The following is a 26359-nucleotide window of genomic DNA, read 5'->3' on the forward strand; positions in this document are numbered from 1 at the left end:
TTTACCTGGTAGTCGTGGACTATTTTTCCAGGTATGTAGAAAGAGTGTACTTGAAAGACATAACAGACCAGAGTGTTATAGAGCAACTGAAGTGGACTTTTGGTCATTTCATGGTTCCAGAAGAACTTGTGACAGAGCATGGACCATAATTCACTGACGTAGAATTTAATTTATCCAAACAAAATATGATCTTCCTCATATTACTAGAAGCCCATATTACTCACAAGCGAATGGAGATGCTGAGAGCTGTACAGACAGCCAAGAATATCCTTCAACAGGAAGATCCATTCTTTGCTCTACTGAGTTATAGATCAACCCCAATAGCAGCTACTGGATATAGTGCAGCACAGCTCCTGATGGGAAGACAACTCCTAGCTACCCTCCCAATTTTGGAAAACAATCCATCTCCAAAGTAGCCAGACACATATATAGTAGTCAAATCCAATAAAAAGGCAAAATGAGCTTACAATCACTTTTACAACAGACATCACTCAGAAAAATACGAGGCCTAGAACCTGGTGACCATGTGTGTGTCAAACTGGATGGAGAAAAAGAATGGAATATTCCAGCTGTTATAAAGAAAAAGAATTCAACACACTGATTGTCTGTGATCGAGACCAAGAGAGGAGAGTTCATCAGAAACTGTCAACATCTACACTTTGTTCCTCAGAAAGAACAATCAACCGAGCAAACTCTACAGATGGTGGATGCAGAACAAGAAGATGACTCAAGGATTCCAGACCAAACATGGTCAGTCATTGGAACTAATGGACAGACAGATGATCAAGTTGTTACCTGTTCGGATCGTGTAATTAGAAGACCAGTACCATTCAGAGACACCTAACAGACTGATCTGCACTGAACTTCAAAGACAGTGAGATAATGTAAATATTATAAATGGTCGGAATGTAGAACTTAAAGGGGGAGATGTAATGGAACGCTCAACTGTATTCTGCTGTTCAACCACTAGGTAGCGCTGGGTGTAAAATACCATATTTATGCAGACCTCAGCCATAGTTGGCAGAACATTAAAGGATTTTGTGATGAACACATCTGGTGTCTATCTGGCTGAGAGGGAACCCAGACCAACCTGGAAGTAGTTAAATCCCAGGTGGCTAGTTGGCAGCTAAAGAGCTAATGAGCCTGATAAAGGGTGACCAGGGCTCAGCTGAAGGGATCGTAAAGACAGGAAGCTGCTGAGGAGAGGAGCTTTCCGGAGAGCTCACCAGAGCAAGAAGCCTGGAAGGGGTGCTCCTAGAGCAGTGGACTGTGGGTCGTGCTCCCCTTGAGGGTGTGGAGGAACATTTCGGGGGCATGGCAAGGCCAGGACCAGCCTCCATGTGTGGCGGGAAGGGAACGCCACCCAGCTCTGCTCTGCCCCCAGCTCCACTCCAGCCCCGGCCTCAGCCATCGACTCCTGGCCCTGCTCCGGCCTGTGACCCCAGCTGCAGCCCCAACTGTGGTTCCGCCCCTGGCTTAAGCCCCTGGCCCCAACTGCAGGTCAACTCCCAGCCATGGCCCCCGGCCTCAATTGCAGCCCCCTTCCTGGCTCAACTCCCGACCGCAGCTCCCGGGGTGGGGGCGCAAACTAGCTAAGGGAGGGCATGACCAGAAATGTTTGGGGACCACTGCCCTAGACAGAGGAGCTCCCCTAAGGGGGAGGCGCTGCCAGAGATGACAATGACAGCAGCAGCTGTAGAAGGACAGAGCCCTGGAGAGCTGCCCCCGGCTGGAGAAAGTGGATGCAGAGAATAAAGGCACAGTCTGAAATGACCCCAGCTCCGGGAAGGAGGGCTGGAGTCATCTGATTCCAGGATGGAAACTAATGGAAGCCCAGCTCTGGGAAGGAGGACTGACTCCTGACTTGAGGACAGGGAGGAGCTTGAGTGAGAACTGGAGGCTGGAGCAGAGTGAAGGAAAAGATTTTATTTTGGGGTTTACTTGGACTCAGAGTGGACCCCTGGAGAGGACTTTTCTCTCAGATCTTTTGGACTGTGAGGCGTAATTTAAGGAGTGCTGAACAGGGTAAACTGAGGCAAGATGCTTGCCAAGACACCCTGAAACAGTTGAGGGTGGCACCTGAGGGCGCCACCCCATGATGAGTTTATAAAACTGCAACCCATTTAACAGACCTGCTGCCCCTTCCCCATGCAGACAGAGCCTTGCTCTCTTCAGTCTGTCTGGGTGGGCCCCTCACCGCAGCATCTGACCCCAACAGAGCCTGCATCACAGAGTGGGAACCTGGAGCGAACACAGGACGTGGTTTTGGGCCACCCACCTGGCTTCCAGTGTCCCTGTCCCAGTTCCCAGGCTGCTCCCGCTCCCCCACAGCCTTCAGCTCCCCCCGTCCTCAGGCTGCCTCTGCCCTGTCGTGTTCCCTGGGGAGGTGACCCAGGGCCCAGCATGGAGCCATCAGGGTCCTACAATACTGTCTACCACACCCAGAAGACAGGCACAGGATGGGCTCAGGGAGTGGCTGTCCCCACAACGGGACCCTTGTACCCCCTCCCCCAGTGTTTGCTGCTGCCCTTGCTGGGCCTTGTCTGCACTCAGACCAGGAGCCCTGTGGGGCTGGCAGCCCCTTGTTCTGTCTCTGCAGTGCCTGGCTCACTCGTGGGCACCATACCAATAATAACACTCACTGCCCAGCCCCTAGGGGCTGCATGACAGTGCGGGGCCTTTCCCATCACACACAGGGACCCTGGGGCGCAGGGAGCCCTGGTTATTCTGCCCCACACATTCACCCAGTGACTCCCCCGAGCTGGGAAAAGGGAACTTTTTTTCCCTTTGTTCCAGGAGTAGTGGGAGCTGGTGGGAGAAGGGAACAAGCTCCCTGCTGCTGAGCGTCATCCAACCGCCTCCTCCTCCTCCCTTCCTCAGAACCTGCTCTCACCTGGCTTCCCAGCACCAACTGCCCCCCCACCCCACTCCTGGGCAGGTTTAATTCACACTGACTCACCCAGGCGCTGGGTACTAGCACGGTGCATATGTGCAAGGTCCATGTCCTATGGCAGCACATGAGACTCGAGTTCTGTGAGTCCCCTGGCATTACGGGGCTCTGCTCCCCGAGCCCTCCCCTGTCACTGCCCCTCCACCCAGTCTAGTGTCCTGACCGTTATCGGAGTAGTGAATGGATGCTCTTGTGGTTAAAGTGCTGATCTAGGAACCAGCAGATCTAGGCACAGTGTTGCCACAGCAAAGGGTAGTCAGGGCTTGTGGTCCCCGGGCGGGGACCTGAGGAGATGCTTCTCCTCTTTCCCTTGGCAAAAGCCCTGAGTAGCTAGTGCAGAACAGCTAGTCAGCACTGGCTGCTTGTGTGGACACCCTTATTCCATGCAAAGAGAGCCCTTGTCTCGTTTGTGTTAATCCACACTGGAAGACTACGAGTGCAGAATATTCCACACTAGCTACTCTGGGCTCTTCCCCATGAATTCCACACGCTGACAAGCCCTAAGTGTGGGATGAGGAGGTTTAAATTCCTTGTTCCTCACCCCAGTGACCCTTCTAGAGCCACCAGCTGCCCCCCTGCCCTTCATCCACTCTGCTATTGCACCCAGCAGGGCTGGATAAGCTCATCAACTAGATGTTTCTGCCAAAAATGGTCAGCAGTGAAATAAACAATCCATTGACCGGAGGCTATATCATAGCAACAGAGAGCAGTAAAACAATTGTCTGTTTGCACCAGCTCCCCCCACCACTGCAGGTACCTTCGTGGGGGTGTGAATAACCAAACCCTCAGACTTTCACACCGACAATGACATTTTGCCCTACCCCTTAGTTATTGTGAGAGCTGTAAGAGGACTGAGCAGGGACCGGATATCCCAGCGGAATGGGACTGAGAGTGACTGAAGCAGTATCAGCCTTAGTTACCTGCGTATCTTCGGGCTCTGGTGAGTCCTGAAATAATAATCAGACATGAGAATTTACAGAATCGAAATACAGACTCGACAAGTAACATACTGTGAAAAACAAACTCCACAAACCCGAAATGGAGCTTACCCAGTTCTGCCAGAGGGTCCATGGGAATGAGAGGGGAGAAAAGGGAAAAAAGAACATAAATGAATCAATAGAAGAGATTCTCAATTACATAAGTGCCCAGTTCTAAACCCAAATTACCAGGGCCGGATCTAGGTTTTTTGCCGCCCCAAGAGGAATGCTGCCAAAGCAAAAAAAAAGGGGGCCGGCATACCACCCCTCGAAAAGTGCCGCCCCAAGCACGTGCTTGGTTTGCTGGTGCCTAGAGCCGGCCCTGAAAATTATATTGGCTTCAGTGGGAATTTTGCCTGAGTAAGGACACCAGGATTAGGCTCCTTATCAGTAGTTAGGGCTTCTGCTTTATCGCACCTGATCCTGCAAACCCTCTCCCCAGAAATCAATGGGACTGCACCTGTGAGGATCACTCATGTGAGTCAGGGTGGCAGAATGGGGCCCACAGTGATAAAGGGTTAGGTTGTCTCCCTTGGTCCAGTCACTGTGTGCAGGGATGGCACAGACTGGCAGGAACCAGGCCCTGGACATCAGAGAATTCCCCTGGCGTAGGGAGAGCTCAGATGGGATAAAGCAGCGTAGCTTGCTCCTATGCCAGCTACCCCCGCCCCCTTCCTGGTGTAGGAAGCTTGTCAGGGACCACAGCCAGGTGGAGCAAATTAGAGCAGCCCCTGGGGCAGCCTGCGAATCAGGGAGCCATAACCAGCTCCCTCACTGCCCCCTCTTGAAGCAGATCCTGGCACAGCAGAAAATCTGGGTCTCCAGCTCAAAGAACTCTTCCTTTATAAGTGTTTCCATCATGTGGATGATGCAGGTGTGACCCCAAGAGGTGCTGAGCGCCTGCAACTCCTGCAACCCATGTGCCTGGTCCTACAGCTGTTGTGTGTAGAAGTCAACAGGGCTCAGGGGGCCCAATCCTGCTCCAAGCAAACCAATGGGCGCAGGAGCATGTGCGTGGAGAACTCACAGGGCTGGGCCCTTTTGGTATAAAATAATTATTGTTCTTGTTACAGGGTGTCTGTGGTGTCAGGGAGTGAAGTTTGTTTGTTTGTGTTTAAGAGTATTTCCAAGGGTTGATGTTGCGAAAAATAAAACTGTTAATATTCATATTTTAATACCACAAATTTTCCATCCATTATTTCTGGATAATGTCTGGATTCCCCCTTGTCGTGTACGTTACCTGTACCAGTAACACATTAGTTTTTTACGCGAACATTTCTTTGCTCACATAGTTCTGACTATTCCTTTTCCAATTTAAAGCATAATCAAAACTAGTAAAAACACACTTACCTTTCACTGCCTCGTATTCCGCTGGAAAGTAAAAGACAACGTGAGTTAATGTTGAGTCTCCAAACTTAATGTACAATAGTCAAGCTAACAGCAACGTCTTCCTCACTGGTGATACAAATGTTTTGCAAGATTTGTCCATAAGATGCTAAGCAGAGCACAGCACAGGAGCTGACTTCTTATGGAGGCAGGGACCAACCTGTCTAGGGTTGCCAACTTTCTAATTGCACGAAACCGAACATCCTTTTCCCGAGACCCCACCCCTTCCCCGAGGCCCCGCCCCCCACTTGCTCCATCCCCCACTTTCCCTCACTCGTTGTCCTCCACCCTCACTCACTTTCACCGGGCTGGGGCAGGGGCTTGGGGTGCGGAAGGGGGATTATGGCTCTGATTGGTCCAGGGATTAGGGGTTTGGGGTGCAGGAGGGGCTCCGGACTTCAGCAGGAGTTTGGAGTGTGGGAAGGGGTGCGGGGTCCTGGCGGCGCTTACCACGGCTCTCGGAAGTGGTCACCAGGTCCCTGAGGCACTTAGGTGCATGGGTGGCCAGGGAGGCTTTGTGTGCTGTCCTCGCGGCTGCAGGCACTGCCCCTGCAGCTCCCAAAGGTCACAATTCCCGGCCAATGGGAGCTGTACAGCCAGCACCCAGGGCGTGGGGCAGTGCACGGAGCTTCCCTGGCTGCCCATGCGCATATGGGCCTCAGGGACCTAGCGGCCGACCCTGGACCCTGCCTTAGCAGGTCCCCACTGCGCTGCTGACCAGACTTTTAATGGCCCAGTCGACGGTGCTGACCAGAGCTGCCAGGGTCCCTTTTCAACCAGGTGATCTGGTTGAAAACCAGACGCCTGGCAACCCTAAACCTGTCCTGCCCCAGCTGTTACATGTACTTGTTATACACCTCAGATACTGCACAGATCAACATGGACCAGAGAGCAGGGCTTCCTGGCTCCACGTCACTACCATCTGTCTCTCCCACACTGATCCCTGCAACCCCCCACCCACCAGCCCCTCTTCATCCCCCATCACCTGCATGGACACACACACCTGTAAGCCCCATCCCCTGCCATAACTCCATAGCCCAGGGCCAGTCTCCTGCCCCACTGCACATTATTTGTATTCCAGTAGCAGTTAGAGGTCGCACTCAGAGACGTAGGTGCCAACTTTCCCCAGTGCCGGTGGATGCTCGCACCCCCCTGCCCCCGGCCCCGCCCCAACTCTACTCCTTCCCCGCCCCTTCCCTCCCACCATTCGAATCCCTTCCCTCAAGTCCCCGCCCCAACTCTGCCCCCTCCCTGCCCCTATTGGACCTCTTCCCCAAATCCCTGCCCCGGCCCTGCCTCCTCCCCTGAGCACGCCGCATCCCCCCTCCCTCCCAGCAGCACGAAACAGCTGTTTCGCGGCACAAGCGCTGGGAGCTAGGGGAAAAAAGCGGGCACACGGCACACTCAGGGGAGGAGGTGGAGGCAGAGCAGAGGTGGAGGTGAGCTGGGCAGGAGGGTGGGGAGCTGCCGGTGGGTGCACAGCACCCACCAATTTTTCCCTGTGGGTGCTCCAGCCCCAGAGCACCCACAGAGTCGGCGCCTATGCTCAGAGATGGGCCCCACTGTGCTAGGTCCTGTACACACACACTCAGAGCTGGGCCCCACTGCGCTAGGTTCTGTATACACACACTCAGGGCTGGGCCCCACGGCGCTAGGTCCTATACACATATACTCAGGGCTGGGCCCCACAGTGCTAGGTCATGTACACATGCACACTCCAGACTGGAAGGTGACACAATCCCTACTCCAAAGAGTTTACAGTCTAGGGTCCTGACCCTGAAAATATTTATGCCCATGTCTAACTTTACTCAGAAACCTGCCCCTCTTCCCCACCCACCCCTCCAGGTACTGCCCCATATCCCTCCTCCCCTTTATCTCTGAACTCAGTGAACCCAGTCTGCAAACAGTGTTTATGCCTCCAACTGTCTTAGATCCCTTCCAGTCTGACGTCCCTCCTTCCCACTCTAGTCAGACGGCTCTCACTGGGGTCCCTAATGATCTTCCTGGCCAAATCTCAGCGCCCACAATCTCAGGGCGATTTTTGATTCCTCCCTCTGCATACCCAGGCCATTTCCAAACACCGCTGCTCCTTCCTGAGTGTTATCTCCAGTATCTGCCCTTTTCTATCCATCCCTGCAGCACAATCCCTCACTCAGTCCCTCACTATATCCCACCACTATTAATGCAACATCCTCTTCTATGGCTCCCAGACACACCCACTGTCCCCCTTCAGTCCACACAAACTGCATCTAACAAAGAGACAGTCCCTGCCTCAGGGAGCTCACCCTCTGCATGGCAGACAGGGTACAACAGGGGGATGAAATACATAAGTGGGGTAAAGGGGATGGGAGGGGGAGGTAACAATCAAAACAAACCAAAGCCCAGCTCACCACGTGCCCAGCCAGTGCCAGACAGGAGAGATTCCAGGGGCCACAGCACAGCTGGGTTTGGAGGAGAGATTTAAGAGAGGAGAAGGGGGCAGCTTTACAAATACTGATGGGGCATTTTTCTGTGCATGGAGTGGTAGCGGGAGAAAACACAGAGGTGTTTAAGGGAGAAGCAGACAGGCAGGTGACGCAAGCTGATGGTAATCAGACATCCCAATATTATAAGGACCATCCTAATATAAGGGGCTTTGTCTTATACGTGCAACTAAACCCCCCTTCCCCCAAAAAAATTGTCCCAATTTTTCACACTTACTATCTGGTCACCCTACCCAGGCTGCCAGGAGAAAAAATAAATAAAAAGGCCAGCAGCAGTACGGTTCCCCCTGGAAGCTGGTGCCAAGGGTGACGGACCCGCTCACCCACCCCTAGAACTGGCCCTGCAGGTTGCCATCGCTGGTGGAGGGGAAGGCAGCACCGATCGCTCAGTGACGCTGGTGGATCTGACAGACAGGGTGGGACTAACTGCTGAGGGACCTAAAGGCAAAAGACAAAGAGCTTGTGAGGGAGTGGAGCTGAAGGGGGTCTCAGTGGAGGGACACCAAGTGGTGGATGTGGTAGCAGAGACAAGCCCCTGAAGGCTGATCCTAGCAGCAGTGTTTTGGATGGAGGTGAGGGGACAAAGCGGCTGGTGTCAAGGCTGGACAGGAAGAGATCACAGCAGTGGGTATGAGATGATGGGCCTGAATGAGAGCCTGGGCTGTCAGGACAGACAGAAGAGGATGAATCTGTGACGTGTTATGTAAGCAGAAGCAGGGAGACTGGGTTGAGGTCAGGACATGGGGGCCCAGAGAGAGGCTGAGTCAGAGACGATGCCCAGATTTCTGGCCTGAGTGACTGGAGAATGGACATGTTGTTAGGGTGGCCAACGTTGTATTTCAAAACTACAGGATAGTTTTTTCTGCTCTCCCCAACCCCCGATCTGGGCCTACAGTTCTCCCCGTGGTTCTCCCAGCCAGAGCAGGGGAAATACCCCCTGGACCCTTCCTGAATGAAGCCACCTCAAGCAGGGCCAGACCCCAGGCCTCCCACTCCGCTCTGGGCTCCCTTCAGCCAGTCCAGGCCTCACAACCCATCACCAGGCCACAATCCCTAGCCCACAGGAGGGGCAGAGATCCTGGTACCTTGCTCTGGTGGGCCCAGTGTGCGGGATGGGAGGTACGGAGGGAGGGAGAACAGCCACAGCCCCCTGCGTCTGGGACGGCTTGCGGTGTTATTCAAAGGGGTGAAGAGACTAGGAAGGTAGGGAGGGCTGTGAGGGGTGCAGAAGAGATTAAACACTCAGCTGTTGAGTTGAGCTGCCCTCTGGACATCGACGAGGAGGAGATGTCAGACAGGCCGAGATGTGGGATGGGATGGAGGGGGAACAGTCTTTAGCGAAGAAGGAGCTTGAGAGACATTGGCGTAGAGGTGGTATCTGAATCCCTGCATGTAGATAAGAGCTACTAGAGGCAGGGTGTGGAGAGAAGAGAGCAAGGGGCCAAGCACTGAGCTTTGGGGGACGTTCTCTGAAAGAGGGAGACAGGAAGAGACCAACCCAACAGAACAGACACCAAAGAAGCAATTAGAGAGGCAGGAGGAGAAGTGGGAGAGGAGGGAGCTGTGAAAGCCAAGGATTTAATGGAGACAGGAGGTGATGTCAGAAGGAGGAGCATGAGGCTAGCACAAGGAGGATGAGGATCACACAGAAGCCATAGGATCTGGCCAGGAAGAGGTTGTTAGAGACTTTGGTGAGAACGGTTTCAGTGTTGTACAAGGGGGTGGGAGCTGGATGGGAGTGGGTCTAGGATGGAATTGGAGGAGAGGAACTCCAGACAGTGACTGTAGACAGAGCGTTCACTGAGCTTAGAGATGGAAGCAGAAGGGGCAGTAGGTAGAGAGGCAATTGGGGTTGGGGATAGAAAGTTTTAAGATGGGAGAGACTAAGTGTCACAGGGTGGCCGGTCCTTTAAGGGGAGTTGAGCCCAGGGCCAGTCTATGAATATTCAACTGATGCTGAGGCCAGGGATCAAGTGATGGTTTGAAGATCTCCTGGTCCTCATAAAAGCCTGATGAATCAGCAAGTCCATCAGCTAAGGGAGAGCGGCTGGGAGCAGGAAGACACATGCAGGACACCCTGGGGCAGGGGAAAGAGCCCAGTTTATGTCTGATAGTCAGGCAGATGGCCTGTGGGGTGCAATCCTGCAGGGAGAGGCTAGGCCTGTGCCAAAGAACCCAGCTCAGGGGAAAGGATGTGGCTGATACGCTGTATTTGGGTTAAACAGTTTTATTTTTAGAAGTAAAACCAAAGCAGTGAGGGAAAGGCACTGAGACCCTGTGTCTGGAGAGTGCTCAAAGGGCACAGGCTGGAGGGACAGCCCCTGGCTGGCACTAAGCCATGTTGGTATGGAAAGGGTAGGGTCGGAAGAGAGGGGGAGGTTAGTTAAAGAGAAGGGTGCATGAGGGATGCGAGCGAGAAAGGGAGATCAGGGGATGCGTGTGGGAGCAGGTGGAGGGGTTGGAGGAGGAGAGAAGAGGCGAAACTTTTGGAAGGGATGGAGGGGCGAGGTCATGTTTGACCTTGTGCATTTTCTCTATAAAGAAATCAGTGAGATCCTGTGCAGAGGGACATGGGGTGGTGGGGCGGGGCGGCGGTGGGGTGGGGTGTTAGGAGAGAGTCCCAGATGGCAAAATGGTTGCTGGCATCAGTTAGGGAGAGGAAGTTCATCTGGTTAGCTGGGAAGTGTCAGAATGGAACAAGGAGAGTAAGATTTTTTAAAGAAACAAAGAACCCAATAATTTTGGGTAGGAGACAAACCCTCCTGCTTCAGAGCTTAAGTCAACCTCTGACTGAGGGGGGCTAGGAAGACACTTTGGCTACAGGCAGCTTATTCCATCACAGGCCACTACGGGGTTTCTCACATCATCCTTTGAAGCAGCTGGTACAGGTCACTGTCACAGACAGGATCCAGGCTAGCAGGGCCCTGCTCTGATTTGCGCTGGTCACTCCTGTGTTCTTTAAAGCTCCTGTTTTAGGCCTCAGTTCAGCAAAGAAATTAAGTGGATACTTAAGTACTTAGCTGAATTAGGGGCATTAGTGACTACATCTCAGGGACTGTTCACTACAGATACCTAGATAACTATCCCCATGTAAAAGCTGTTAGCTTGAAGTTCAGGGTTTTCTGAAAGTCACCTATAAACTAATGTTATAGTAACAAAAGGTATGAAAACAAATAAAGTTTTAACAAAGTTCCAAACAGGAATTTGGATGGGCATCCAGATCTCTTAGGGAGCTTCGAAAACCTCAGCCTCATTGTGTGAAAGGCTCGAAATTGAAATTCGTAACTCCATTCCCTGCACCAGCCTTCTCGCAGCCACTGTGAGTAGAACTGACCAGTGGGTGAGAAATACCTTATCAGATAAGATAGGGCCCTGCTAACAAGTATAGGCTATAGACTGTGTTTTGTGTTTCTTTCACCTGTAACTTTATGTTTCCAAGCCCTTACGCTTACTTTCATTTGAAACTCTGTCTCAGGCTCCGTTAATTAAACTTCAATTTGGTTTTGCTCTAGACACGTCTAAGTGCCTTGTGCAAAGGAGTGTGTAGAACCAAGGTGAAGCCAGTAAGTTGGGGTGCACTGCTTCCACGGAGGCAGCAGATTGGCGCAGACTGCCCGTGTCCAGGAGACAGGGGACTGGGCACTCGAGTGTAACAAAGTGGGGGTGTGAATTGTTAGCCTGCAGAGAGACAGTAGCTTTGGGAGAGTTCCCCCAGTGGGGACAGACAAGGTTCTCACATGCTGTAAGCAGGTTGTAGCGATTCACCCCAGAGACCTCGTGTAACCCTGAAAGCATCACAAATCTCCCTGTACAATGAATGAGGAGAAGTGCCTTAGAATGGGATTCACAAAACCCAGTGTGCTAGGAGTCATGTAAGCCAGCCAATGGGAGATGCCGACAAGAGGGGTATGTGCTAAGTCCCGCCCCTCTCAGGAGTTTGGATCCTCTCTCTGCTAGCAATCCACAGCCAGGAGCCTCTCTTCTGGAGCCAGGCAGCTTAGGCACCTCAGTGTGTCTTGTGAGACAGAGTAAGGCACCTGCCATGCTGCACACAAGATGGCCGAGGGGCGGAGGGGTTACAAAGTGATTCTCAATTAATATTTAATTAAAGTGTAACAACTTGAACAAAAGAGACTGAAGGACACTCACATCAGAATGTTCCATAGCCCAGTGCTTAGAGCATTCTCCTGAGAGGTGGGAAATCCCTGTTCAAATCCTTTCTCTTCATCTCGCAGAGAGGGGGAACCTAAACCAGAGTCTCCCACATCCCAGCTGGGAACCATAACTCCTGGGCTAAAGGTTATAAGGGAGGGTTGCCTCCTCCCTGTCTCCCACCTCTGTTCTGTGTAGTGTTGGGTGGCATCTGAGCACATCTGTTGGATCAGACCCCATGGGTGAGATAGAGGCTCCTCCACCCATCTTCCCCTAGTTTGTGTGTCGCTCTGGGCCACAGGAGGGAGATAGGTCCCCAGACATCTAGCGTGAGGCAGCTGTGTGCTCCATGTGCCCAAGGCAGAAACTTAGACACTGAGAGAACTTTTACAGCAGAGATTTATGTAGCAAGTCAGTTTAGCCACCTACAGGGTTAGGTGTCAGCCAAGTGGGGGGTTGTGGATGACGGTGGCTAAAACTGGGATTGAGACACCCATGTCTGGAGTTTAGGTGCCTAAATCTCCTTGTAGATCTGGGTCATAATGCACAATGCAATTCCTCTTATTATAGAGTTAAGATTGAGAGGACGTATACTTGTAACTTAAGGGCAAAACACATTACAGGGATCTTGTAATTATCTCTAAAGTGTTATACACCCAGGAAACAGAACTAAGGTTAAATTTAAAAGAAATCCAAATATGCTGTGCTCTAGAAGTGCAGCTAAGGCACCTAAATAACCTTAACTCTGCCCTGTAGTAACATCATGAGGGGAAAGTTGAAAAACATTGTGTGCCTTTAAAAATCAGTTTTATTTAATGTAGAACCTCACAGACTGCTCTGCATTGATCAGACCTCCTATGGTTATCGTACAGAGTCACTGCAGGGTGGAGCTGAGGGTGAAATCCTGCCCCCTCCCACATCACAAGGGTATGGAAGGGCAAGAACAAAGAGGAATCCCATCTGAGGATCCTGTTAAATACTGGAAAAGTCTCTCCGGGTTTCTCTACACTGCAAAAAACCCCTCAGAGCCTGGGTCAACGGTCTCAGGCTTCTGGGGCTCACACTATGGGGCTGAAAAATACCCGTATAGACATTCCCACTCAGGCTGGACCTGGGCTCTGAAACCCGGCAAGGGAGGAGGGTCTCAGAGCCTGGGCTCCAGCCTGAGCGGGGATGTCTACGTTGCTAATATTTAGCCCTGCAGCATGATCCCCAGTCAGTTGACCCAGGCTCCGAGACTCGCAGCCACGGGTGAGTTTTTGCAGTCTCCATCAATGAGGCTGACCAAGCTGGGCTGGTGTATTCATGACCCTGGGCTCAAGGTGCCATTTCTGTAATTCCCATGGGGTTTATTAGGACAAGTGATCCCTTCCCCTTCAGAGCCCATCTGTGTCAGCACGAGCAGCCCCTGAGCTCACTGCTTGGGGCTCTGGTGCCGATATGGAGATGTTCCCCATCACTCATTAAAACAGGCTGTAACTCCATCTGCTAAAACTGAGCTAAAAGTGTTAAACTCTGACTCCACTGCATTAAAAGTGGCTTTCAATTGAGTTAAGTTGCCTTGAACAAGCTAATTCAACTGACATGACGTGAAATCTTCAACCCATCCCATTGGTCCCAGACACTGACCTTTCTGTGTCTTCATCTCAGATCGCAGAGCCTCTAGAGGGAGAAAAGGGAGAGACGTGAGATTTCACCCTGTAGCGTTTGTGGGGATAATGCTACTATTAGTTAATGTAACTGGCCCAGACAGCAGGGTCTCTAGAGAGAGAACAGGGTGAAAGATCATCCATTCATAGATTCCAAGGCCAGAAGGGACCATTGTGATTACTTAGTCTGACCCCTGCATAACACAACCCCATGGGCTTCCCAACAATAACTCCTACAGAGGATCTTTTAGAAAAACATCCAATCTTGATGCAAAAACTGCCAGTGCTGGCGAATCCACCACAACCCTTGGCAAATTGTTGCAACAGTTAATTAATAATGGTGAGATTTCACCCTGTCATGTTTAGGGGGATAACTCTTCCGTCGGTCAATGTAATGGGCCCAGACATTGACCTTTCTTGCTCTCCATATCAGGTCGAAGGGTATCTAGGGAGAGAAAAGGGCAACAGGCGAGATTTCACCCTGCCATGTTTATGGCGCGGTTCCCGCTATTCATGTAATTTTTCTGTAATTACGAAAGTGAGGCAGACAGACTGACAAACAGGACACACAGACAGATCTGTCTCAACATCCCTGCACTTAGCGTCCCTGCTGCCTGGGCCCCACTGACTATCACCTCTAGAGGCTGCTCTAAATGTCTCCCCCAGGAGCCATCCCTGCTGCCTGGGCCCTGTCACACTCCTGTCTGATCTGGCTGCTCTCCTCTGTGCCCATCCCCTGAACAGCCCCAGCTCTCCCCAGCTCCTGACTGTGGGGATGGGGGAGGGAAGTGAGTGACGGGAATGGAGCATTGACCTGGATAAGGGACGGAGTTTGGTTGGTTCAATCCTAGGCCAATTCCTGACCTTGTAGGTGGTACTTGCCCCTGCTCCTAATGATAAGTGGTAACAGCTCTTCCTAGGGTCTTGGTAGATGTGGGGTGGGGGGAGAGGAATGGGGTGGAGGTGACTTTCTTTAGCTGGATGCTCAGGTCAGCAAGATCTCAGGCTGAAAAAATATTAGTGTAGATAACGTAATTGCTAACCTGTCCATTTTCACAGCCACTGCTTTGCCCTTCTGCAGCTCCTACTCAGCTAAACTGGAGGGAGGGGGGGCTGAAAGAACCGACGGGGGGCAGAATTGGCCCTAAGAAATCCCCCTCTCTCCTCCTTTGTTTCTGTTTTTCCTGCAAGCAGCCAAGTTACATATGTCAGCACTCCAAGCCCAGCTCACTGAGCCCCACATGGTGTTTCAATCTGAGCCACGCTGATCCCCGTGGAACAGTTCAGAATCACATTCGATTGGGATCCTTGAGTGAGATCTGAAGGGTTGAAATCACTTGACATTTCTTGGTTCAGACAAAGTCATAATTTATTCAGCTCCCTCTTCACCCTCATCCCGGCTCCCACTGCCTGACACCTCCTCCAAACATTGAATCCCTGCATCTCTTAGGGTTGCCAACCCTCCAGGATTGGCCTGGAGTCTCCCGAAATCAGCATCAATTTCCCAGTGACTATTGAAAGCATTCCAGGAAATTTTAATAGGATATTTTAAGAAAATTACATTATGTCATGTTGGAAAACAAATCTCCCGGAATAGCTTCAGTCAGAGTTGGCAACCCTAGTATCTCTACTTTTGGTTTTGTTTTTCAATCGGTCAATCAATCAATTTCTCTCTCTCTCTCTCTCTCTCTCACCAAATTCCCCCCTCTTGTTACTTCACCTTTTGCTCTGTGTTGCCTCCAGAAGCAGTAACCGGCCAGGGGAAGGAGAAGAGCCAGGATCACACCCAGAGCCACCATCCAAGGATTGACTTGTGGGAAAAACAGCTCTGCAAGAGAAAGGGCCATTGACTTGGGAGCAAACACACGCAGAATGAAGGCAGGACACTGACAGTGGTGACACTGTGACTAGTTAAAAGAGTCTCACAGGGAAATACACAGTGAGATGTGGCTCCTCTGTGCTTTATTATTAAGCCAGTGAAATTCCAAGCTTTAGCCTGGTTACTGAACATGGTTAATTAATGGGAGGAGGCATGTCGGCGGTAGGGAGGGAATAGAATGGAGCTCCGCTATGCTACTGCTATCCTCATGTAGCCAATGCTGAAATGTATCAGATATATTTAGGATATAGAGGTGAAATATAAATATTAGGTCTGTCAATTAATTGCAGTTAACTCGCACGATTAACTCAAAAAAATTAATCGCAATTTTAATCGCACTGCTAAACAATAGAATACAAATTGAAATGTATTAAATATTTTTGGATGTTTTTCTACATTTTCAATTACAACACAGAGTACAAAGTGTACAGCACATGTTGTTCATTTTAAGAACACTTTCACTGCAGATTTGACAAAACACAAAGAAGATACCAATGTGAGATTTCTAAAGATAGCTACAGCACTTGACCCAAGGTTTAAGAATCTGAAGTATCTTCCAAAATCTGAGAGGGATTAGGTGTGGAGATGTTCAAAAGAGCAACATTTTGATGCGAAAACTACCAAACCTGAACCACCAAAAATGAAAATCAACCTTTGCTGGTGGCATCCGACTCTGATGATGAAAATGAACATGCATTAGTCCGCGCTGCTTTGGATCCTTATCAAGCAGAACCTGTGATCAGCATGGACATGGTGGTTGAAGCAAGAAGGGACATATGAATCTTTAGCGCATGTGGCATGTAAATATTTTGCGATGCTGGCTACAACAATGCCATGTGAATGAACATAAGAACGGCCATACTGGGTCTGACCAAAGGTCCATCCAGCCCAGTATCCTGTCTACTGACAGTGGCCAATGCCAGGTGCCCCAGAGGGAGTGAACCTAACAAGTAATGATCAAGTGATCGCTCTCCTGCCATCCATCTCCACCCTCTGACAAACAGAGGCTAGGGACACCATTCCTTACCCATCCTGGCTAATAGCCATTAATGGACTTAACCTTTATGAATTTATCCAGTTCTCTTTTAAACCCTGTTATAGTCCTAGCCTTCACAACCTCCTCAGACAAGGAGTTCCACAGGTTGACTGTGCGCTGTGTGAAGAAGAACTTTCTTTTATTTGTTGTAAACCTGCTGCCCATTAATTTCATTTGGTGGCCCCTAGTTCTTATATTATGGGAACAAGTAAATAACTTTTCCTTATTCACTTTCTCCACACCACTCATGATTTTATGTACCTCTATCATATCCCCCCTTAGTCTCCTGTTTTCCAAGCTAAAAAGTCCTAGCCTCTTTAATCTCTCCTCATATGGGACCCGTTCCAAAACCCTAATCATTTTAGTTGCCCTTCTCTGAACCTTTTTTAATGCCAGTATATCTTTTTTGAGATGAGGAGACCACATCTGTACTCAGTATTCAAGATGTGGGCGTACCATGGATTTATATAAGGGCAATAAGATATTCTCCATCTTATTCTCTATCCCTTTTTTAATGATTCCTAACATCCTGTTTGCTTTTTTGATTACCCCTGCACACTGCATGGATGTCTTCAGAGAACTATCCACGGTGACTCCAAGATCTTTTTCCTGATTAGCTAAATTAGCCCCCATCATTATTGTGTGTATAGTTGGGGTTATTTTTTCCAACGCGCATTACTTTACATTTATCCACATTAACTTTCATTTGCGATTTTGTTGCCCAATCACTTAATTTTTTGAGATCTTTTTGAAGTTCTTCACAGTCTGCTTTGGTCTTTACTATCTTGAGCAGTTTAGTATCATCTGCAAACTTTGCCACCTCACTGTTTACCCCTTTCTCCAGATCATTTATGTATAAGTTGAATAGGATTAGTCCTAGGACTGACCCTTGGGGAACACCATCAGTCACCCCTCTCCATTCTGAAAATTTACCATTTATTCCTTCCCTTTATTCCCTGTCTTTTAACCAGTTCTCAATCCATGAAAGGCTCTTTCCTCTTATCCCATGACAATTTAATTTATGTAAGAGCCTTTGGTGAGGGACCTGGTCAAAGGCTTCCTGGAAATCTAAGTACACTATGTCCACTGGATCCCCCTTGTCCACATGTTTGTTGACCCCTTCAAAGAACTCTAAGAGATTAGTAAGACATGATCTCCCTTTACAGAAACCATGTTGGCTTTTGCCCAACAATTTATGTTCTTCTATGCCTGTTTTCACTTTCAGGTGACATTGTAAACAAGAAGCGGGCAGCATTATTTCCTGCAAATGTAAACAAACTTGTGTGTCTGAGTGGACAAGAAGTAGGACTGAGTGGACTTGTAGACTCTAAAGTTTTACATTGTTTTATTTTTGAATGCAGTTTTTTTTGTACATAATTCTACATTTGTAAGTTCAACTTTCATGATAAAGAGATTGCACTACAGTACTTGTATTAGGTGAATTGAAAAATACTATTTCTTTTGTTTTTACAGTGAAAATATTTGTAATAAAAATAAATATCAAGTGAGCACTGTACACTTTGTATTCTGTGTTGTAACTGAAATAAAAATATTTGAAAATGTAGAAAACATCCAAAAGTATTTAAATAAATGATATTCTATTATTGTTTAACAGCGCGATTAATTGCACGATTAATCGCGATTAATTTTTTTAATCGCTTGACAACCCTAATAAATATTAATCAATGTTGTATCACAGGCCTACTGGCCTCAGGCCTGTAAAATATCTGACTTAGCCAAATTAGGCCTCAGGACTTAGCGCACGTTAGCATAAGTATATTAATAATGTACCTGCTGAGTTTGTGGCTGTTTGTGATATGCTGATGTTTTGAAGAGAAGTGCTGATCTGGGATTATAATGTCTATGAGAGATCTGTAGACACCACAAGATGACCGTTGGTAGCTAGGGTGAAAGACTTCTGCCTGTTACTGTGTTGATACGGTGATGGAAATGTTAATGAGTATAAGGGGAACTAATGAGTTCACCTATGAGAAATGGAGCACCCCAAAAGGAGTGAGGTCTGGAAGTTGAAATAAGGAATAGGGGTTAAAACCTTCATAAATATGTTTGAACCCCAGTGGGCATCAGCATAACACATTACAAAAGCTGTACCGCAGCCTGTGTGCCCTGATGGGGGGAGATGCCAGGGTGATGGCCACTGGTGATGGTGGTGACGAAGGTGAGGAGGATGGTGAAGATGAGGAGTAACACTTTGGGTTTTTCCACAAGGCCTGGTGTGAGTAGTGCAAATACTGTGCATTCTATATTGGTCTCTCTCTACTTTGCCAGACTGCAGCGTGTGTATTGTTTGGCTGGCTAATCAAAGTAATTAGTGTAGAGAGAGTACTATGTAATCTCTGTTGTATACCATGGGGTCGCCCTTCTATTGATAACCTCTCTACTGTAGTCGATCTTGGGGGCTGAACTCTCGCAGATTAAATTAGGTTAAACTGTCACCTTGGGGTGGGTTGTTGGTTAAAGGAACCCATAACTATAGATAAGGCTAAACCCCACTGACATAACTTCAAGCAGTCCCTAGGCTGCTCTAACTGATCCCAAGGCTGCAGCCAGTGCTGACTGGCCCTCAGAATCAGAGCATTGTGACCAGCTTCCTGACACTTCTGACTCACCTATGCTCAGTGCGGCTCAGCCACATGAGAGAACCTGGCCCAAAATATGCTAATGAAGGACTTTAATAAAAACAAAATGTAAGCCTGGAAATTCAGAGTACAAATTTCTCCAGATTTCTGTTGCTTGGGCCCTGGAGCAATGGCTGACTAGAGGGTCCTTGTTAAGTAATTAGTGGTGTATTGAAAGCCGGGTACAAATTACAAGAGTCACTTTAAATCCTGAGGTGATTCCTGGTGTTGCTTGCAGACTAAAGGGCTCTGCAGGGAGTGTACAATCTGGAGCCTCTGCAGTCCATCTGCAAAGAACCAGCCTACACCACGGTGGGTTCAGTTCTGCCTCTCTGCCTTAGGGAGCAGCCTGCTTTGTCTCTCTCTGTATTTGGCTGTGGTGTGTTAGAGTTTTGGAGTCTTAGAAATAAAGCAGTGTTTCATTGCAACCTTTCAGGAAGAGTATTTATATTTTGTTTCTAACTCTCCATGTGTATGCTCTGAATTAAAAATTTGTAATTTCAAATTACAAATGATGAATATAAACAAATAACACAAGTATGTAGGGACAAATTTAGAAAGGACAAGGAACAAAATGAGATTAAGCTAGCTAGAGACATAAAGGGTAACAAGAAAACATTCTACAAATACATTAGAAGCAAGAGGAAGACCAAGGACAGGGTAGGCCCGTTACTCAATGAGCAGGAAAAAACAATAGCAGAAAATGTGGAAATGGCAGAAGTGCTAAATTACTTTTTTGTTTCGGCTTTCACCAAAAAGGTTAGTAGTGATTGGCCATCTAACACAGTGAATTCCAGTGAAAATGAGGTAGGATCAGGGGCTAGGGAAAGAAAAAGTTAAAAATTACTTAGACAAGTTAGATGTCTTCAAGTCACCAGGGCCTGATGAAATAAGTCCTAGAATACTCAAGGAGCTGACTGAGGAGATATCTGAGACATTAGTGATTATCTTTGAAAAGTCATGGAAGATGGGAGAGATTCTAGAGGAATGGAAAAGGGCAAATATAGTGCCAGTCTATAAATAGGGAAATAAGGACAACCCGGGGAATTACAGATCAATCAGCTTAACTTCAGTACCCAGAAAGATAATGGAGCAAATAATTAAGCAATCAATTTGCAAACACCTAGATGATAATAAGGTGATAAGCAACAGTCAACCATGGATTTGTCAAGAACAAATTGTCCTAATAACTTTCTTTGACAGGGAAACAAGCCTTGTGGATGGGGGGAAGCGGTAGATGTGGTACATCTTGACTTCAGTAAGGCTTTTGATACTGTCTGGTATGACCTTCTCATAAACAAAAGAGGGAAATACAACCTAGATGGAGCTACTATAAGGTGGGTGTATAACTGGTTGGAAAAACATTCCCAAAGAGTAGTTAGTGGTTCACAGTCAAGCTGGGAGGGCATATCAAGTGGGGTCCCACAGGGATCAGTTTTGGGTCTGGTTCTGTTCAATATCTTCATTGATGATTTAGATGATGTCATAGAGAGTATACTTATAAAGTTTGCGGATGATACCAAGCTGGGAGGGGTTGCAAGTACTTTGCAGGATAAAATTAAAATTCAAAATGATCTGGGCAAGCTGGAGAAATGGTCTGAAGTAAATAGGATGAAATTCAATAAGAACAAATGCAAAGTACTCCATTTAGGAAGGAACAGTCAGTTGCACACATAGAAAATGACAAATGACTGCCTAGGAAGGAGTACTGCAGAAAGGGATCATAGTGGATCACAAGCTAAATACAATAACTCCTCGCTTAATGTTCTAGTTATGTTCCTGAAAAATGCTACTTTAAGCGAAACGATGTTAAGTAAATCCAATTTCCCCATAAGAATTAATGTAAGTGTGGGGGGGGGTTAGGTTGCAGGGACATTTTTTTCACCAGACAAAAGACTATATATATATATATATATACACACACACACACACATACACACAGTATAAGTTTTAAACAAACAATTTAATACTGTACACAGCAATGATGATTGTGAAGCTTGGTTGAGGTGGTGAAGTTAGAGGGTGGAGGAGGAAGGGATATTTCCCAGGGAATGCCTTACTGCTAAATGATGAACTAGCACTCGGCTGAGCCCTCAAGGGTTAACACATTGCTGTTAATGTAGCCTCACACTCTACAAGGCAGCACGAATGGAGGGAGGAGAGACAGCATGGCAGACAGAGACAGGGACACACACCATGTGTGAGAGAGAGATGCGCATTTGCCCCTTTAAGTACGATGACCCCACTCTAAGTACGTTGCCTTTTTAAGTAGTTTAGCAAATTGAGGCAATAGCTGCTGCCAGCAAGTTCCCTCCGTCCTGAGCCCTGTCACTCTGTGGAGATGAGGTACAGAACCAGAGGGGCAGGAGCAGGGGGAGGGGGACACCCTGACATTAGCACCCCCTTTTCCCCCCACCTTTGCACAGCAAGCGGGAGGCTCCCAGGAGCAGCTCCAAGGCCGAGGGCAGGAGCAGCACAGGGCAGTTGGGGGAGGGACAGCTGAACTGCCTGGGAACTGATAGCCTGCTGGGTGGCTGCTGCACAGGGAACTTAATGGGGCTGCTGGTCCACTCTGGTTCCAAGCCCCCACCAGCTAGCTGCAACGGGCTGCTCTTCCTGCAAGCAGTGGACAAAGCAGGCAGCTGCCAAACAACGTTACAAGAGACATCGCGCAACTTTAAACGGGCGTGTTCCCTAACTGATCAGCAACGTAACAACAAAACAACGTTAACCAAGACGACTTTAAGTGAGGAGTTACTGTATGAGTCAACAGTGTAAAACTGTTGCAAAAAAAGTGAACATTCTTCTGGGATGTATTAGCAGGAGTATTGTAAGCAAGACATGAGCAGTAATTCTTCCGTTCTACTCTGTGCTGATACGGCCTCAGCTGGAGTATTGTGTCCAGTTCTGGGTGCCACATTTCAGGAAGGATGTGGACAAATTGGAGAAAGTCCAGAGAAGAGCAACAAAAATGACTAAAAGTCTAGAAGACATGACCCATGAGGGAAGGTTGAAAAAACTGGGTTTATTTAGTCTGGAGAAGAGAAGACTGAGAGAGGCCATGATAACAGTTTTCAAGGACATAAAAGGTTGTTACAAGGAGGAGGAAGAAAAATTCTTCTTCTTAACCTGTGAGGATAGGACAAGAAGCAATGGGCTTAAATTGCAGCAAGGGCGGTTTAGGTTCGACATTGGGAAAAAGGTCCTAACTGTCAGGGTGGATAAGCACTGGAACAAATTGCCTAGGGAGGTTGTGGAATCTCCATCATTGGACATTTTTAAGAGCAGGTTAGACGACCACCTGTCAGGGATGGTCTAGATAATACTTAATCCTGCCATGACTGCGGGGGACTGGACTAGATGACCTCTCGAGGTCCCTTCCAGTCCTACAATTCTATGATTCTATAACGATCATGTCATTCCAAGCATACCGAGAGGTTATTAAGCAGTGCAGCACTTTGAAATCTCATATTACTAGTACTTTACAAATACAATATTCTTATTATTACAGTGATGAAATATTAATTCTGTATTAACAGTTATTTGATCGATAATAATACACAAAATATAAACCTTTTTTTCTAAATTATAAGCTGCTCTTATGTACGATTTTGTTTCTGAATATTTTGGGCCTGATCCTTTGTTGCTGGAATTCCCAATGCTCCCACTGACTTGGTTATGCAGGAAGGCAGGATCAGGCCCATTGTGTAACTGAATTGAAAAACTATAATGTATATTCACAGGGGAGATCAGAATTATGCTAGCCATGGAGCTCTGTGTTTACTGCCTTTTGTGCAGTTAAATACAAGTTACAACCTGATCCTCAAGTTCTGACGCCGGCAAAACGCTTATTTAAGCCAATGGGAGTTTTGTCACAGTCTGAACTGCAGGACAGGGCCCGTAGTGCAGCTCTCACACTGATGTGGTATTTTCAGATGTCACCTAGTGCTCGGATCATAATCAGGGCTCTTGTGCTATTCAGGAAAAATGACTTCATTAGCCAGATTTTCATAAATGCTCAGCACCCAGCAACTCTCACTGAGAACAAAGGAGAATTCCCTCCCCCACCCTCACTGAGAACTGTAATGGTCACAGCACACAGAGAAGTTAGACACAAACATAAATACTCCTGCTGGAAGGTTGCAGCGTAACGTGACTTTGTCTTAGAATCCAGAACCTTAACACACAAGAACCTAAACCAGAGGGGGGGCTGCTCCCTAACGCCCTGGGAACAACTCACCCCACCTTGCTTTATGTTGGCTCATTCATAGGAACAGTTTGTGAACTAGTGCAAACCTGTGTGCGGACAGGTAAATCCACCTCACACTAGCCTGCTGCCCACTAACTAGCCGTGTGGACGCTGCTGCCATGCACTTAAAGTTTCCTGGTGCACGTTGCTCTGTTCCGGTTTCAAAGCGGGGCAGATCAAAGCGCACTACAGAATTGTTAGTGCACGTAGCAGGGTCCACACAGACAGACAGTGCCCAGCAGGCCAGTGTGAGACAGATTTACACCCCCGCTTGCCACAAACTAACTGTTCCTGTAGACAGGCCCTGATTCTGCTCACACACTTTCCTACAGAGCCCTCTAGCCTGCAAACAGGACCTGGAAACCCCCCACTCTTAAAGCGATAGCTTGCAATTCCAACACAGTCCCCACTATACCACAAGAACAAAGGAGAATTTCCTCCCCCACCCCCAGTGAGAAAAATGATGATTGCTGGGTACTGAGCTATTATGAAAATCTGGCCAATGACATCCCAGCCTGCAAGGTGTTAAACAACCTCAGCTCCTACTGGAGTCAAAGGGTACATCTACCCTATAATTAGCACCCGCAACTGGCCCGTGCCATTGACTCAGGCTCATGGGGCTCAGGCTAAGGGGCTGTTTAATTGCAGTGTAGATATTTGGGCTCAGGCTGAAGCCCGAGCTCTGGGACCCTCCCACCTCACACGGGTCTGGAGTCTGGACTGCAGCCCAAGCCCGAATGTCTACACCAGAATTTAACAGCCCCTTATCCTGAGGCCCTTAGCCACAGGCCATGAGCAGGTGTCTAACTGCAGGGTAGATACATCCAAAGAGAACGGAGGTTGCTCAGGACTTTTCAAGAAGGGTTCGGTACCTTGAAGGTCCAGGCCAATGAACCGGAGACACAATGATAAATACTCTCCGCCCACGTCTGCAGCATCTCAGTCTATCTATGTGCGGCTGCGGGGGAGGGGGGCACTGACCTGTTACGTAAATCGCTGACTCTCTCTCCTGGTCGAGACGGGGGTTCCTGACACAGCAGGACACTTTCTGGTTGGACTCTTCTCTTAGAACAATGGCAATCTCGGTTTGAAACAGGCCATCGGCCTCTTGGGATATGTTTTCAGAGGCCGATGGTAAGAGCTGCCCCTGGAGATCTCTCCACTGAGCCTTGGGCTCTGGGTACCATCCGGATGATCGACACACAACCCGGATCCCTCTGTCCTGATGTCCCTCCACAGAGATGGCAGGAGCAGAGCCCAAATCTACAGAAGAAATAAATGAACTTGTGATAATCCTACAGTGCCCAGTAATGAGCCAAAAGTTTTTACACTGTTATCAAAAGCCATTTCCTATTAAACTAATAATCAAATGTGAGTCCACAAGTGCAGCTGGTCAGTTAATCTGGCCAGATTCCTATTTGATATACAGTAGAGTTAATGTTAATGTCAGGGCTTTTCTATGGACAAACTTGCTCCAGTTTAGTTAAACTGATTTAGTTAATCAAATGCAAATCCCTATGTGGACACTCTTAAAGCAGGCAGGAATTGACTCAAGCTAAATCAATGTAAGCCATTTCCAAACCCGTGTAAGTGTTCACACACAGGTTTGGACGAGTTCATCAAAACCAGTGCACATCTATGTGTAGACAAGCCTCAAATTAATTCACTAATAAAAAACTTTGTTATAGGGGAGTTCAGGTTGCTTGGCAGTGCCTTGTACCTTTCCAGAATGCAGAAGTGGGTAGCAAAAATTGGTACCTGTGAAAGCCAGGAAATACACTCAGCAAAACAGAAACACAAACACTAGATAACAAGGAGTTGCAGGGTTAAGGTAACACCTCCCACAGCAGATCACACTTGGGGTTTTTTATTACCGATGAGCTAAACTGAAATAAAATTATCTTAATCTGAAACAAGAGTCTTGTACCTTAACCAGAGGTGTGAATTCAAATGGATTTCCTTATTATGGGATCCGTTTGTGTGCAGATACCTTAGGGTATCTGGAAATTTCACACAGACCATCGTAGAGAGGGAAACAATTCTTGACCAGGAGAGCACAGACTACAGAAATCTCTCCCAGCAGGAGTGGTACTCACAAGGCTTTGGTCTGACAGACTCATGGGAAATGCCCAAGAGTCACAGACAAGAACTGAGGTTAAAAGGCCTAAGGTGAAAATTATATGTAACAACCCCCGCACACACCCCTGTGCTTCTGTTGCTGTTCCTTCTAAACAGTCCACTGACTCCAGCTAGATGGGGACTTGCAGGTAAACAAAGGAAAAAGTTCATGAACCTTTGCAGCATGCTCAGTAGGGCATCTCCAAAGGTGGGGGCCAATTCCACTCCCAATATAAGGAACAAAGGTGGCAAACTCTTCTTTTAGTTCAGCCATACCCAGAGGGCGACAGCCACACCACAGGGGAGGTGAAGATCTTTGGCCTGAAGGCCGATAATCATAGGCCTGATTTTACTAACTGCAGCAAGAAGATAACCACAAGAAGGGTATCAGCCAATTTCCAAGAACTGGTTCAGCTCAGAACAGTGTGGGGACATTAACGCCAAATCAGTAGTGTATGTTTTAAATGCACAGGGTTTGGGGCCTGTGAACCATTTGGTACTGAAGAAATCTGTACGTTTGATATTAATTTTGTTGTTGTTGTTTGCAAAGTATTTGCTGTGCTGATGTAATGATAAGATTGTGTTTAGATTTATAAGGAGTCTCAGTTAACCCTCAGATTGTCCCCTTATGAACCTAATGATTGTTTTAGTTTGAGCAGCTTTACTACACTGTGGTGTCTTTATTCCAAACGGGAGCAATTCAGGTTATGGGCGTCCACGACTGTCCAAATGTGCATATTTATCTCATGTGTTGTTATCCACGGATGAGAGTTCCGCTGTCAAACCAGACTGAACCCGCTCACTCTTCCTGCAGTAACATGGAATTATAGTGGGTACTTGT

The 26359-nt window shown here is 48.0% G+C and overlaps 1 protein-coding gene across 5 annotated transcripts in view; it reads right to left on the reverse strand.

Moving 5' to 3' along the window:
• Window positions 1–26359, reverse strand: part of LOC311530861 (butyrophilin subfamily 1 member A1-like) — a 44777-nt gene that overhangs the window by 6496 nt on the left and 11922 nt on the right. For all 5 annotated transcript variants that reach the window (XM_084647837.1, XM_084647838.1, XM_084647839.1 and 2 more), the window contains 5 exons: window positions 24382–24663; window positions 15318–15425; window positions 13578–13610; window positions 5278–5298; window positions 3871–3897 (listed from right to left, as the gene is read on the reverse strand). In XM_084647837.1, the coding sequence (XP_084503963.1) occupies window positions 3871–3897; window positions 5278–5298; window positions 13578–13610; window positions 15318–15425; window positions 24382–24663 (471 nt within the window). The remainder of the gene's footprint in view (window positions 1–3870; window positions 3898–5277; window positions 5299–13577; window positions 13611–15317; window positions 15426–24381; window positions 24664–26359) is intronic.

Source organism: Lepidochelys olivacea, assembly GCF_965140295.1.
Source record: "Lepidochelys olivacea isolate rLepOli2 genome assembly, chromosome: 14".
NCBI classification, from domain to species: Eukaryota; Metazoa; Chordata; order Testudines; family Cheloniidae; genus Lepidochelys; species Lepidochelys olivacea.